Source organism: Ovis aries, chromosome 9, assembly GCF_016772045.2.
Source record: "Ovis aries strain OAR_USU_Benz2616 breed Rambouillet chromosome 9, ARS-UI_Ramb_v3.0, whole genome shotgun sequence".
Classification (NCBI taxonomy): domain Eukaryota; kingdom Metazoa; phylum Chordata; class Mammalia; order Artiodactyla; family Bovidae; genus Ovis; species Ovis aries.
Window position 1 is genome coordinate 55,120,844 of NC_056062.1, and position 16,275 is coordinate 55,137,118.

General features: G+C 36.9%; 1 protein-coding gene across 2 annotated transcripts in view; it reads left to right on the forward strand.

Annotated features, from left to right (window-relative positions):
• Positions 1 to 16,275, forward strand: part of IL7 (interleukin 7) — a 58,566-nt gene that overhangs the window by 2,352 nt on the left and 39,939 nt on the right. For both annotated transcript variants that reach the window (XM_042253805.1, NM_001009777.1), the window contains 1 exon segment: positions 5,001 to 5,134. In XM_042253805.1, the coding sequence (XP_042109739.1) occupies positions 5,001 to 5,134 (134 nt within the window).

Genomic DNA, 16,275 nt, shown 5'->3' on the forward strand with positions numbered 1-16,275 from the left:
TAGCTCAGTGACTAAAAGCTTCGTTTCTAGACTTTTCAACCTGACAATCTTGGATTTGAATCCTGCCTCTTACAAAACTCGCTTTATCTGGTGAAAAATTTGGGCCCCAGATTCTGGTGAAAAATTTGGGCCCCAGATTCTCCATCTGCCAAAATGTTTAGTAATTGATAGTACTTACTTCAAGAAATGGTTATGGGACTAAATGAAATACTGTATATAGTATTATAGGATGGCTTCAGAAATGTCCTTATCTGCTGTTTATCATAGGACTTATGGATAGAATTTATAATCCAATCAATATGTTTGTGGCAAATATTAGAATTGTTTGTGTGGACATAAAATTCATTTTAGAACCTTAAAAAGCTGGTTTTCATATATGGTTATTTCCTACTGTTTATTAAATTTTTATTTATTCACTTACTTGTTTATGCCAATTGCTCATACTAAAGACAAATCTTATATATTCAGATACTGTCTTTCATTCCATCCTGAATATCTGTTGACCGTGTCTTAAAAATCCCAGTGAAAATAGGTCTATGTAATGTGTACAGTAGACAGTCAATACACACTGATTGGTCTTTAACAGTAATAAAGATTAGATTTGAAGGATTGTAGAAACTAATTTGTTTACATTCACTTTGACCCCATAACTTAAGCATCTGAGGATTCAATGTATTATTTGGCTTAATATAAAAACCAACAAGACTTTTTTAGACAGCTATCATTCTGGTTTAACCAAATTCCCTACTGAAAACAAATTCTCCAGTTTCAATCCCTTCAGGAAATCTAAAGAAAATTCCACAAGCCCATGCTTGCTTTGCATTATTCTTTATGGTTTATCTTTTTTTGTAACCTAAGGGAAAGGTCAAGGTGAGGTGGGGGTGGGGGGGATAAAGTTGGTATTCTATGCATAATCTAAAAATAAAAGCAGAGTCCTTTCCTATTGTGACAACAATGTCAAAAGCAGGCTCAAACTAGGCAATATTAATATGTTACTCTTCCCTGGTGGCTCAGATGGTTAAGCGTCTGTCTACAATGTGGGAGACCTGGGTTCGATCCCTGGGTTGGGAAGATCCCCTGGAGAAGGAAATGGCAATCCACTCCAGTACTATTGCTTGGACAATCCCATGGACAGAGGAGCCTGGTAGGCTACAGCCCATGGGGTCGCAAAGAGTCAGACACGACTAAGCGCCTTTACCTTTACCTTTACTCTCTATGTGGTATGGAGAAAAGACTTCAGTTGAAGGCAAGTCATTAATGAGAAATCTAGGAACCTCTGAGACCTGGGTTTGAAGCACTGGAATGTATTGGCAACATTGTCCATCAGGGGATTTCAAGTTTAAAGAGCTAATGTATTTGGATGGCTAAGTAGATTCTTAGAATTCAGGCTGGTGGCTCAGAGGTTAAAGCGTCTGCCTCCAATGCGGGAGACCTGGGTTTGATCCCTGGGTTGGGAAGATACCCTGGAGAAGGAAATGGCAACCCACTCCAGTATTCTTGCCTGGAGAATCCCCTGGATGGAGGAGCCTGGTAGGCTACAGTCCATGGGGTCGCAAAGAGTTGGACACGACTGAGCAACTTCACCTTCACTTTCACAAGTTGAAAGGGACATCAAGGGATCAGTTAATCTGAGGTTTTCATTTTACAAATTAGGGAAATGAAGATTTTGAGATGCTCTGTCCTTTAAGTGGTCTCTCAACCATTTCCAGGGACTTCCCTGGTGGCTCAGAGGTTAAAGCGTCTGCCTCCAATGTGGGAGACCCAGGTTCAATCCCTGGGTTGGGAAGATCCCCTGGAGAAGGAAATGGCAATCCACTCCAGTACTATTGCTTGGAAAATCCCATGGACAGAGGAGCCTGGTAGGCTACAGCCCTTGGGGTCGCAGAGTCGGACACAACTGAGCGCCTTCACCCTTACCTTTAAGTCATTTCCACACCGAGACAAAGCTTCCAAGTCTCCCTCTGTACTTTGTGCTGCCCGAGGCTATCTAGAGCTGAGCTGCTGGAAGTGATTAAATTCCTGAGAAGTCGTGTCTGATTCTTTTGCTGCCGGTGAACTGTAGTCTGCCAGGCTCCTCTGTCCATGGGATTTCCCAAGCAAGCATAACGGAATTAGTTGACATTTTCTTCTCCAGGGGATCTTCCCAACCCAGGGATTGAACCCATGTCTCTTGCATTGCAGATTCTTTACAGCCAAGCCACCAGGGAAACCCAGGGCTGACCTGTTTAACAATTTAAGTCACTCAGTCATGTCCAACTCTCTGTGACCCCATGGGGTGTAGCCCACCAGGCTCCTCCATCCATGGGATTCTCCAGGCAAGAATATTGGAGTGGGTTGCCATTTCCTTCTCCAGGGGATCTTCCCAACCCAGGGATCGAACCCAGGTCTCCCGCATTGCGAGCAGACGCTTTAACCTCTGAGCCACCAGGGAAGCCCATTTAACAACAATAGTGGCAACCAAAGACACTCTACAGATAAGGCAAATATTGTATTAGAATTGCACAAAAGACTTAATTTCCCACTAAGTCATCATTTGAAAGCACTGATAAAATACCATCCAATGACCAAATGGATCAATGTGAATTTTGAGAGCACTCATTACTGAAATTTGGAATGAAGAGGGCACAGTAAGTAGTGCTCAGAAAAACTAAAACTGCCTCCTAAATCGAAGTGTAAAATGTGGACCTTTGAAATAACATTTATGTACAATAGTAAAAATGTCTCCTTTTCATTCTAATATTTGTTTTGTTATTATTCCTTTAAAGCTCATTTCAAGTTATATGGTGTATAAACTTTCCTTATCCTCTATTCCTCCTGAAGTATCCCTAACAGACACCTTTAAGATAACAGAGAAAAGAAAAAGTTTGGCTCTGCACTATCTATACAAACCTAATTACAAAGTTAGGATGCTAAATAATTAGCAATTGATCATTGTTTGAGAATCTTCAGGTGGGAGAGACAATAGTAGAAGAAAGAGAGGTGGAGATAGATAATAGAACCTGGAGGTAGTTAGACCAAAATTATGACATGTTATCAAAAGATTATGGGTGGGCTTCCCTGGTGGCTCAGTGGTAAAGAATCTGCCCCACTGATGCAGGAGACATGAGTTCAATCCCTGATCTGGGAAGATCCTACATGCCTCAGAGCAACTAAGCCCATACACCACAGCTATTGAACCTGGGCTCCAGAGCCTGGGGACCACAACTACTAAAGCCTGTATGCCCTAGATTTGGTGCTCTTCAACAAGAGAAGTCATGGCAATGAGAAACCCATGCTCCGCAACTAGAGAAAAGCCCACGCAACAAGGAAAACCCAACACAACCAAAAATAAACAGATTATTTTCTAGAAAGATTATGGGTGTTTATGATCAAATCCTGATGAAGCAATCAGCTCATCAGGATTAGAATCCAGACCTGGCACCTACTATTTATGTTTAACAAAAAGATTAACTACCTGGTAGGACCCTTTGGATCTTTAGAGACAGTAAGTATAAGGCACTGAACAGTGCTTGGTAGATGACAGGTACTCAGTTAAAGGTAACTAGCATCATCATCCGGAGAAGGCAATGGCAACCCACTCCAGTGTTCTTACCTGGAAAATCCCAGGGACAGGGGAGCCTGATGGGCTGCCATTTATGGGGTCGCACAGAGTCGGACATGACTGAAGCGACTTAGCAGCAGCAGCAGCAGCAGCAGCCGCATCATTAATCTCCTAAGTGAATTCTTGCTCATCATGCCTACAGAAACCTAGTGTCAGAGCTTTGGGTAGATCCTGCCTCTCATTTTGTTTTTCTTACCTTGTTAAATGTCAGTGACATATGAAGATTCGATGTGAGATTCATGTTTGTTCCTCTATCTGCTATCCAGTCGACATTCTCTATTATATGGTTCACTAACAGCACATAATTTAATGAGGAGAGCTACCCACTTTTGTATGACAGATAATATGTAATAGATTGTAACATTATCAGGAAGTTTATGATATATTTGACAGTCTTTAGTTCCTTGGGTTCCAAGCAGCATTGTTTGTAATCTTAATCAGGAGTAGGCATACATGTGAAATGTCTTGCACTCAACGAGAATAGTTAAAGTTCACTGGTGAAAGTCACAGGAAATATATTGTCATCAACACTCAATAGTTTACAGAAAGATTCAAACAAGACACTCTGGCAAGCTTGTGAAGAAATAAAATAAGTCCCCATAAAACCAGATTTTAATGCCTCAAGGAATCCCTGGCTTTCTATCAGTGTATTACTATTCCCAAAAGTGATGTCATTTATAATTTCATCCCTTTTGATTAAAAAATGCCCCTAATTAAGAAGACTTATTTAAAAACAGATATAGATAATTAGTTAACAGGGTATGAATTTATTTATTGTTTTCCTAACATGTCAAGAAGCTAAACAGGGCTGTGTTTGAAGAGAATGTGGGTCTCTGGGCATTTAGAAATAGAAGATACTGAAAAGATAAGGAGTATTATAATATAAATGTCAACTTTGTGCCAGTTCTAGGAAAGGTAAGGCTTCTAAGGTCCATTATTAAAAAGAAAGAATATAATCATAGTGCCGTACCATGGAGATAAACTTCCTGCAATGTTGCCTCCAGGAAACAGCTGGACACTTGATCAGCCACCAAGTTTTACATAAATATACAGTCACGTGCCATCGATCATAAACTTTCAAGAATTTCTAATTTTTAACCTATAGTTTACCTGTTTTTCTGTCAATGGAGCAAAGAGACTTTGCTGTCATCACACCTATTCTGCACTATCCCAAAGAGTTATATCTGAATTAAAATGAAAGAGACCTAGACTCTGAAATATTGTCTTACTTTGGCTATTACATAATACTGAACTTTGCAGTTTTTTCCTACACTCTGCAGAAGCAAGATACATTTTAAAAATTCTTAGAAATTAGTGGTCAGGCCAATTGAAACACTGCCATCATATGATATAATATGACTTAAAACATTTGCTGATTCTTACTCACTGTTGAATTCAGTTTCTTTTAGGTATATCTTTGGAATTCCTCCCCTGATCCTTGTTCTGTTGCCAGTAGCATCATCTGATTGTGATTTTAGCGGTAAAGACGGTGGAGCATATCAGAATGTTCTAATGGTCAGCATCGATGACTTGGTATGTGTTTGTTTTCCTCACATTTTAACTCATTGGCAAAATTTTATATGTACTGTTGGTATGCAGCTTTATACTTTAGTATTACTTCTATTCAGTGAAATAACTAAAGAATAAAATGAATAGGGGCTAACAGTATTTTTTTTTTAGAGTTGGCATAATTATATCCTTTAAAAAGATTTCTTTCCTAGATCTCAGACCCATCAATCCGAGTTCCCTTCACTACCAAAATTTTCCTGAACATAATTTGGCATAACTCTCTGCATCTCTTCACCTTCCATTGACAGTCCAAATAAAAGCATTATATTGTGGGGCTTCCCTGGTGGTTCAGACGGTAAAAATCTGTCTGCAATGCTGGAGACCCAGGTTTGATCCCTGGGTCGGGAAGATCCCCTGGAGAAGGAAATGGTAACCCACTCCAGTACTCTTGCCTGGAAAATCCCATGGACAGAGGAACCTGGTAGGCTACAGTCCATGGGGTTGCCAAGAGTCAGACACGATTGACAGTACATATAAAAGCATTATGTTAGAAGAAGGAAAATAACAGAATGTAATGTTTAAAATGTATCATGAAGGGATTTCCCTGGCAGTCTAGTGGTAAGACTCCATGCTTCCACTATAAGGGAATGTGTTTGATCCCTGGTCAGGGAACTAAAATTGAAAAATTATCATGAAGAGAAAGAGATGGATAGTTATTTTATTTTATCTGAATGTGTGTATTGGCATATACTTAAGCATTTTATACATATATATATATAAAATTTGCTGTGGCATTTTTTACTTACTTTGGACATTTTTGAATAACAGCTATTATTCTTTAGGGTAGTTTTAGGTTTACAGAAAAGTTGAGGAGAATGTAGAGAATTCCCACATACCCACTCTCCCTCTGTACAATTTCCCCTGCAATTAACATCTTGCATTTCTGTGGAACATTAGTTACAATCGATGAACCAATATTGATACATTGTTATTAACTAAATCCCATAGTTGACATTAGTGTTCGCTTCTTGTGTTGCACAGTTTTATGGGTTCTGACAAATGGATAATATCCTGTATCCACCCTGACAGAATCATGCAAATAGTTTCACTATCCTTAAAAATTCCCTGTGCTCCACTGATTCATACTTCCCTCCCTCCTCTTAACCCATGGCAACCACAGATCTGTTTACGGTCTCTGCGGTTAGCCTCTTAAAAATGTCATATAGTTAGAATCATGCAGTTTGTCACTTTTCTAGACTGGATTCTTTGATTTAGCAATGTGTATTTAAGGTTCTTCCCCGCCTTTTTGTGGCTTGATAGCTCATTTCATTTTATTGTTGAATAAAATTCCATTGAATGGATGTACTACAGTTTGTTTCTCCATTCACTGATTGAAGGATATGTCTTGGTTGCTTCTAATATTTGACAATTATGAATAAAGCTTCTACAAACATTCGTGTGCAGGGTTTTGTGTGGACATTCATTTTCAGCTCATTTGGATAAATTCCTAGGAGAATGATTGCTGGATCACATGGTAAGACTATGTTTAGCTTTGTGTTAAACTGCCATGCTGTCTTCCAAAGTGACTGTACCATTTTGCATTCTTAACAGCAATGAATGAGAGCTCCTGTTGCCTTACATCCTTGCCAGCATTTGCTGTGGTCAGTGTTTTAAGTTATAGCCATTCTAATAGATGTTTCATTGTACCTCACTGTATTTTTAATTAGCAGTTCCCTAATGTCATATGATGTTGAATATCCTTCACATACTACTGCCATCTGCATATCTTCATTGGTGAGGTATCAGAACTCACATCCTACCTGACATCCTAACTATATTGAATCTTACTATCCATGATGATGGAATATCCTTCTATTTATTATTTCTTTTATCAGAGTTTTGTGCTTTTCCTCATACCAGTCTTGTTCATATTTTGTTAGAACTATACTTAAGCACAGGATATTGTATTTTGGGTAGTTTTGTAAATGGTGTTGTGTTTTGAATTTCAAGTTCCAATTATTCACTGCAGGTATATAGGAGAGCAATTGACTTTTGTATATAACCTTGTATCCTCAAATCTTGCTAGAACTGCTTTTAGTTCCAGGAGGTGGTATTGGTATCGTTGCTATTCTTTGGGATTTTCAACAGAGACAAATAATTCATTGACCAAAATTATATTTTTTACAGTTTAAGAGCTATAATAATGTAATAGGATGTGTTGATTTAACAGTAATCAGTACTTGAAACCCCAAATGACAAAGCAAACTCTCTTACATGTTCATAAGATGGAAATAATTGTCTAATCTTTCCCTTCCTTCGACTCAATCTTTCTCTGCATACTCATACTGAAGGGGCACAACTCCTTGGGAAATCAGTGTCTCACCTCTTGGGGGGATACAGGAAACTCAAGATGCTATATAACTGTATGCTGTACCACTTCAATATATAGAACGGCTGACGAAAAATGCACACTAAATAGTAACTGCCCAGTTTTTCATTTCATGAATGGAGGGCATTTTCTGCATTAAATTATGCTACTAAATTAATATTTTGAGTTAAGAAATGGATTTTACTCTTTACTAACTTTCAAAAAGATTATATATTTATTCATTTTAATTTTTGGTCGTACTGGGTCTTCATTGCTGCCTGTAGGCTTTCTCTAGTTGCAATGAGCAAGGGCTGCTCTCTAGTTGCAGTACAAGGGCTTCTCATTACAGTGGCTTCTCTCGTGGCTGAGCACAGGTTCTAGGGCATGGGGGTTTCAATAACTGTGGTGCAGGCACTTAGTGGAATCTTCCTGGATCAGAGAGATCGAACCCATGTCCCCTGCATTGGCAGAGGAGAGTCCCTTTACTTAATCACTTTCATTTCCCAAAGGAAAATTCTGAGGCTCAGGGTCACCCTGTTATGTGGCAGAGCCAGGATCTGAGCTTCTGCTGTTCACCAGCACACTCTCCTGCCTTCCAGTAGCAATCACTGTGTCATTATATGCATTCAGCCAACACTTATGTGGAGCCTGTTATATGCCAGTTACTATAGAAAACCCTGTTGTGTGGTGGGGAGATGGGGGTGTGGGGGTAGATGCAAAAATAGACCAGATACAGACCTGTATTTTAAGGAGTTTACATTTGGTGATGGTTAAGTCTTGGTGTGAAGAATGCAAGTTGCAGCTTGAAAAGGAGTGGCTGCCATACTCTCATTTTAAACAAACTGGTTGTGAGTCAGATTTGGAAACAAAGAAATATAAACTGTGTGCTAGGAGGACCTCAATAGATCAGCTTGACACCAGGAAAGAAACCATACTGTGGGTTAATATGCTGATCTCCAGACCTTTTAGACAGTACACCATTTAGTAAAACTGTCTTAAGCCTGCACTCCCGGTATACATTTACTTACATGTTATAGTATTTGCATAGTAATTGTATACATGTTAGTAATGATATATTCCAAACAATAAAAATTTACAAAAGATGAAGAAAAAATGTAGATAGAATTCCTAAAACTTTTCCTTCCATGCTTGCAGTGGATTCTCCATTGTAGACTCTACTTTGAAAAGACCTCTAACACAGTGGAAGACACAAGTGTGTATATAACAAGATTGTGAGTTATCTTGATGTGATGTTATTTAGACATAACCAAAAGTCAACAGTGATTTGGTCATAAAGTAACATTTAATTTCAATGCAAATTTTGAGAATTTACTGTGTACAACATAAGTCATTAGAAAATAAGATAGTCCTTGTTCTATAATTTATGAGGATAAGGTAAACACATGTTACTGTAATAGAAAGTAATGAGTAGTGCATTACAAAGTGGTTTCATACACATTATTTGAGCTTCATAATATCTCTATGAGATGATAATAATAATAATCAGTTCAGTTCAGTTGCTCAGTCATGTCCAACTCTTTGTGACTCCATGGACTGCAGCATGCCAGGCTTCCCTGTCCATCACCAACTCCCGGACCCTGCTCAAACTCATGTCCATCGAGTTGGTGATGCCACCCAATTGTCTTATCCTCTGTTAGTTATAATAATAATAGTAACACAAATTCAGGGTTTACTATGTGCCAGCACTGCTCTGACCACTTTCCATGTAATAATTATATAATTCTAATATAATAATTAGATAATTCCATGTAATGAGGAAAGTGAGACCTGAACCACATAGCTGGCAAGTGGCAAAGCTGGAATTCAAATCCAAACAGTCTAGTTCCAGAAAAAGTCCTCATTTTGATGAGGCAAAGCAGGCAATAGCCTGTTGTTGTTGTCGTTGTTGTTGTTGTTGTTGTTTTGGTGGGGGTGGGGAACACATGATAGAGAGTTATGGTAATAACATAATGAAAGAAGGGTGTCAGGAACACTAAGATGATAACTGATCTGGTTGTATTGTAGGGAAAGGTGAAGGGGAGCTGGACAGACATTTTGAATACATTTGGATGTAAATAGAAATGATGGAAGCCATGACATAGAATCCATATAAGGTTCAGGGTAAGGGTGAGAGACTCATTTTTCTACTTGGCTCCGAAGGAATGGAAGTTCATAATAAATAATAAAGGTCCTTTTTCTATATGGTCTACTAAGTAAGGAATTTAGATTCCTAAAACTAGGATGTCTAAGTTAAATAGAATCAGCACTTTAAGCTCCTTAATACATATTACCTAATTCTTTTCCAAAAAGGGCCCACAAATTTACAGTTCTTACAGCAATATATGAGGTCATCATTTTTGTCAGCATTGAGTATTTATATTTTTGATAATATCTAGCAGGGCAATAGAGAAACAATTTGTTTTGATTTACATTTCTTTGATTGCTTGTGACATTGACTGTTTTTTTTTAACCTGTATTCATCCTTTATGTTTTTATTTTGCATTGAGATAAAATACAAAGCACTGTTAAAGTGTACAATTTAAGTATAGTCACAAGTTGTGCAGTCCTCACCATTATCTACTTCCAGAACATTTCATCACCTCAAAGAATGATAAAACCATTAGCAATAGCTTTCCATTACTCATCACTAGACTCTGGTAGCTACTAATTTACCTTCTGTTTCTATGGATCTGCATTTTCTCCATGAGTCATACAAATGGAAACATACAATTTGGAGCCTTTTGTATTTGACTTCACTTACCATAATGTTTTCAAGCTTAACCCATAGTATAGCATGAATCAGTACTTCATTTCTTCTTATAGATTAATAAACTGTTGAATGGATATACTGTATTTCTGTTTATCCATTCATCAGTTGAATGGATCATTTTTTCCACTGTTTGGTTATTATGAGTAATGTTTCTTCAAATCTTGGTTATACAAGTTTTTGTGGAATACTCTTTGATATACACCTACAAATGGAATTTCTGGGTCATATGGTAACTCTGTGCTTAACTTTTTGAAGAAATGCCAAACTATTTCTCAAGTGACTGCACCATTTTACACTCACATCGGCAGTATTTGAGGATTCCAATTCTCCTTGCTGTCTGACTTTTTTATTATAGTCATCCTAGTGGTTGTGAAGTGGTATGTCGTTGTTCCTTTGATCTATATTTCACTGATGACTAATGAGGTCAAGCATCTTTTCAGTATTGACCATGCTTCTTGGCCATTTGTGTATCTTCTTTGAAGAAATTTTTTTCAAATGTTTTGCTCACTTTTAATTATGTTGTGTTTTGTTTGGCTGTGAGAGTTTTTAAAATATATTCTGGATATTAGATGTTATCAGATGTGCAATTTGCAAATATTTTCTCCCATTCTTTGCATTTATTTTCCTTTCTTTATGGTATCTTTTATAGCACAAAAGTTTATCTTGATGAAGTTCAACTTATTTATTCTTTCTTTTTTGATAATGCCTTTGGTAGCATAGTTAAACTATTACCTAATCCAACATCACAAAGATTCACATTTATGTTTTTTCTAAGAATTTTATAGTTTTAGTTCATATTTAGGTCTTTATCTGTTTTTAGTTAATTTTTGTATATGATATGAGCTAGGGAGTCCAATTTTATTTTTTTCCAGTTGTTCTGCACCTTTTGTTGAAAAGACTATTTTCTCCCATTGAATTGTCTTAGCACCTTTATTGAAAATCAGTTGTATTAAAATGTATAGGTATACTTTAAATTTCTAATTCCACCCCATTGCTTATATGCCCATCTTTACGTCAATACCACACAGTCTTGATGACTGGAGCACAGTAGTTAGTTTTAAAATTGGAAGTGTGAGTCTCCAACTATGTTCTTTTTTGAGACTGTTTTGGCTCTTATGGATCCTCATCACTTATTTAAGTCTGTTGTTGATATTTATTCTACTTTTCTAGGGATTCTGTTGTTTAAAAGCTTTAGAATTTAAATGTAATACAAAACTCTGGTGATGCCATCCCTCTGTGCAATAATTATACAGCATAACTCCACACACCTGTAATCATGGTCATGTCAGTGGTATGGACAGAGGAGATGACAATGGACAGGATGGAGACTGGTTTAAAAATATCTTCTTCCTTATAGCCCTCAAGATCCTTTGCCATTCTCCTACTGGCTATCATTCGGTAAGAGATCATTATATAAGTATGACAACTTTATGACTAGCATTATTTGTTGAAAACATTTCCCAGTTTAATTTACTTTTTATCTTGTTTTTTTTTTATATACAGATTTTATTTTATGTAGCCACATCTATAAAAATAGGATTACCTGTAAATTAGGATATAATATGGGCACCAAAGTGGAAGCTGCCATTTCACATTTTAAGGAGAGAAGACAATCAAGTCTTCATGGAACACTTGACTTTTTTTCTCCTGATTTTTTTTTTAAGACAACTTTTTAGAGCAGCTTTAGGTTTACAACAAAACTGAGAAGGAGGTACATTTTTCTTATGTACCCAATCCTCCCACCTATATATATAGCCTCCCTTATTATCAACACCATTCACTTTTTATGAAATACAACTTTTATGAAGGATGCACCTACATATTGACTCATCATAATTGCCCAAAGTCCACAATTTCCCCCAGGGTTCACACTTGTGTGGTACATTCTATGGATGTGGAGAAAGCATAATGGCATATATCCATCACTGTAATATCATACAGAGTATTTTCACTTTTCTAGAACTCCTTTATGCACTGCCTATTTATCCTTCCTCCCCCACCAACCTCTTTCAACCACTCATCTTTATATTGTTTCCTTTGCTTTGCCATTTTGAGCTTTATGCCATCTTTCCCAATCTGTATACCTTTTATTTCCTTGCCTTATCGCATTAACAAGGACTTATTGAATAAGCAAGGACTTTCAATACAATTTTGAAAAGAAGTAGTATGACGGGCCATCCTTGCTTTTTACCTGATCTTTGTGGGAAAACTTCGAATGCCTCACTGCTGAGTAAGACATTATCATTGTTGTTGTTTAGTCGCTAAGTCATGTCTGACTCTCGCAACCCCATGGACTATAGCTAACCAGATTCCTCTGGCCATGGGGTTTTCCAGGCAAGGATACTGGAGCTGGTTGCCATTTCCTTTTCCAGGGGATCTTCACCACCAAGGGACCAAACCTGCATATCCTGCATTGCAGGTGGATTCTTTAATCTGCTGAGCCACCAGGGAAGCAAGCAAGCCATCAGCTGTAGTATTTTTGTGTTGTCTTTATCAAGGTGAGGAAGTTCCCTCTTTTCCTAGTATATTGAGAGATTTTTTCTCATGAATGGGTATTAGATTTTGTCAAATGCTTTTTTTGCATCAAGTGATATGATCATGTGATAAAAAAAAAAGAAGAAACTGTACTGATGTGGTAGATTAAATTAATTGATTTTCCACTGTTGAATCAGCCTTGTCTGCTTGGAATAGACCCCTCTTGGTTGTGGTATATTATTCTTTTTGTATTTTACTAGATTTGATATACTAATATTTTGTAGAGGATTTTTGCATCTGTGTTGATGGAAGAATCTGGCTTGTAGTTTTTTTTTTCCCCCCTTTTTCTTGTCTTTTTCTGGTTTTGGTGTTAAAGTAATGGTAGTCTCATAGACTGACTTAGGATGTGTTCTCTCTCCTCTGTCCTCTAAAAGAGATTGTAGAGAATTGGTCTAATTTCTTTCTTAAGTGTTTGCTAGAATTTATCAGTAAACCCATCTGGACTTGGTGTTTCCTGGCTTGGAATGTTATTAATTACTGATTCAGTTTCTTCAATAGACATAGGCATATTCAGATCATCTATTTCTTCTTGTGAGTTTTGGTCATACATAATTCTTTTTCTGTTTTATATTATTTTTTAGAACTTCTTATTTTGAACTGGGGTATAGCCAATCAATCATGTTGTGCTAGTTTCAGGTGAAGAGCAAAGGGACTCAGCCACACATATACATGTATCCCCAAATCCCTCCTCTCCCATCCCCGCTGGCACATAACACTGAGCAGAGTGTCATGTGCTATGCAATAGGTCCTTTTTGGTTATCCATTTTAAAAATATCAGGGTCACAAATAATTCTTGAATGTTAAAACACATGTAGGTTTTACCAAAAGGAATAAGAACATGCTTGGGGGGCTCCTCTACGGAGGGGATGGATTACCTTGCAAATGAATATAATTAAGAAATCAATTGCATGGTGTTGTTGGATTGTAGGATGTAAGACAAGAACCAAATCCTCAGAGAAAGCCTGGACCACTGAGTGCTGGGTTCATTATACAAAGGAGTTTGGACCTCTTTTCTAAGCATTCTGAAGTCCTTGGGGAATTTGGAGGGGAATAAAAGACACTGAATATAAGCACCACAAGAATAGAGATCTTTGTCTTTTGTACTCATGGCTATTCCCTGAAGGCCTAAAACTCTCAGTAAATACTTGATGAATGAATGGAGAATGAAATAACATCATTAGATTTATATCTTATAATTTTTTTCTGGCAATGTAGATAATTTGCAGGTTAGCATGGAAAGCAAGGAGAGAGTGTGGAACAACTTCAGAGAACTTTAGATAAAATTGTTGATGATTGTGGAGCAACACAGTGATTTATAACTTTAAGGTACTTGAGATGAACTGAAAGGATTGTTAAAACATAGAGTGCTGGACCTACTCCCAGAGACTTTTTAAGGAATTTTGATCTGCGAATTCCACTGGATAACTTCATTATGTCCTTGCCTTGTATGGAAAAATTTATAAACTTAGAGGAAAAATTAGAATAGTACCCTGATATTAGTCTGGTACTTAGATTCTATTGCCTCAGATCTTGAAAGGCATATTTCGTTCTGTGGGTATCAGCGCCTATGAAGTTTGTTTCTTTTTCAGTGTTTAATTCAACCACAGTAACAAAAATAAGTAAATAAACAACACCACGTCATAAATTCAATTAGCTATTATTTTAAGCTTCCCTGGTGGCTCAGATGGTAAAGAATCTGCCTGCAATACAGGAGAAATACATTTGATTCCTGGGGTCAGAAGGAAATGGCAACCCACTCCAGTATTCTTGCCTGGAGAATCCCATGGACAGAGGAGCCTTTTGGGCGACAGTCCATGGGGTCGCAAAGAATCAGACATGACTAAGTAACTAACACTTCCTTCCTCATTTTATTTTAGCATCCATGATTAAGCATCTATTTTATGGATAAATCAAGCAATCTTCTACAGCAAGAAAAAATATCCTTTCATTGATAGCCTTGAGTAGATTGCTTTTCAGTGAATTTGCATTGCAGTGCAGTTCAAGGGACATTGAGTGAAGGATCAGAAGACCTAAATGTGTTACTGGCTTTATTATTAGCAAGCACTGTGATCTTGGAGGGCTTCCCTGATAGCTCAGTATGTACCGAATCCGCCTGCAATTCAGGAGACCCCAGTTCAATCTTGGACACCTCATTTAACCACTTGGGTACTTTTCAATCCTCCACAAACTATGAACACTGAATTATCTCTGGGGTCCATCATAGTGCCCGAACTTTTTGAAACAGGGAACAAAAACCACATTTTAGTTTCTTCTTTCTTTTCTTCCCTTCCTTTATTACTGGCCTGAACAATTGATTGTTTTCCTCCTTTTATAAACATGTATCAATCTTCTACTATATGGAATGTTCTGTGTCAAACATTATACCTCTAAATTAATAATATTAGTAATAATTAATAAGCTATCTGTCTCTAATCTACATATAATCAAGGACTGGAGTGAAATGTATTCAGCAATTTATAAAGCAATAAATAAACCATATTGGAGAAGAAAAGATGATCCTTTCCCCATTGACTAGTCCTAGTACTCTTGTAAAAAGCCAATCAGTTGATCACATGTGTGGCTTACATTTCATTCACAGATACGTATTTATGCTGGGCCAGTACCAGAGTTTTATTACCGTTGCTTTGGAGTAAGTTTTGAAAGCAGAAAGTGTCTTCTGTTTGTCTTTCTTTTAGACAGTTTTGACTGTTCAGTCCCTTGCAATTTCATATGAATTTTAGAATCAGCTCATTAATTTCTGAGAAGTAGTCAGTTGGGATTCTGCTAGGGACTTTGCTGCACCTATAAATCAATTTAATACATAATGATGCCTCTGACCCAAGAATATGGGATGTTTCCCATTTATTTAGATCTTTAATTTCTTTTAACAATGTTTTGTAGTTTTGAGGCTGTAAGTTTGAAACCTATTTTGTTAAAAATTATTTCTCAGTACTTTATTTTTGATGCTATTGTAAGTGAGATTGTTCTCTTAATTTTATTTAAAAATTGTCTGTGAGTCTTAACTGTGCTTCTTATAACTAAGTTTTTGTCTTAGTTCCTCATACAACACTATAGGTATCGATATTTTAAGGACAGTTTGATTCATCTTTGCATTGCACAGAATGCCAGCAAAAGTATCTTTCACATTGTCATTTTTCATATAAATAATAATATGAATTGTAATAATATATTGGGTTGACCAAAAAGTTCAGATTTTTCATAAGATGTTACAGAAAAACCCAAATGAACTTTTTGGCCAACCTTATATAATACATAACTTATGAACTGTAAATCAACACCATAAGTTAATGGAAACTCAGAACTTGCTTCAAATATGCTAAGAAGTCTTTTTTTTTTTTTTGACCACCTGTTTGTTTAAAAATTTCTTATGAATCAAATGTCAAGTATTTTTCTGATATCCGGTATAAGCTAGTTTTTTACATTATACAGCATTATTTTATCCATTAAAAAATTGTTTTGCCTAAACATGAC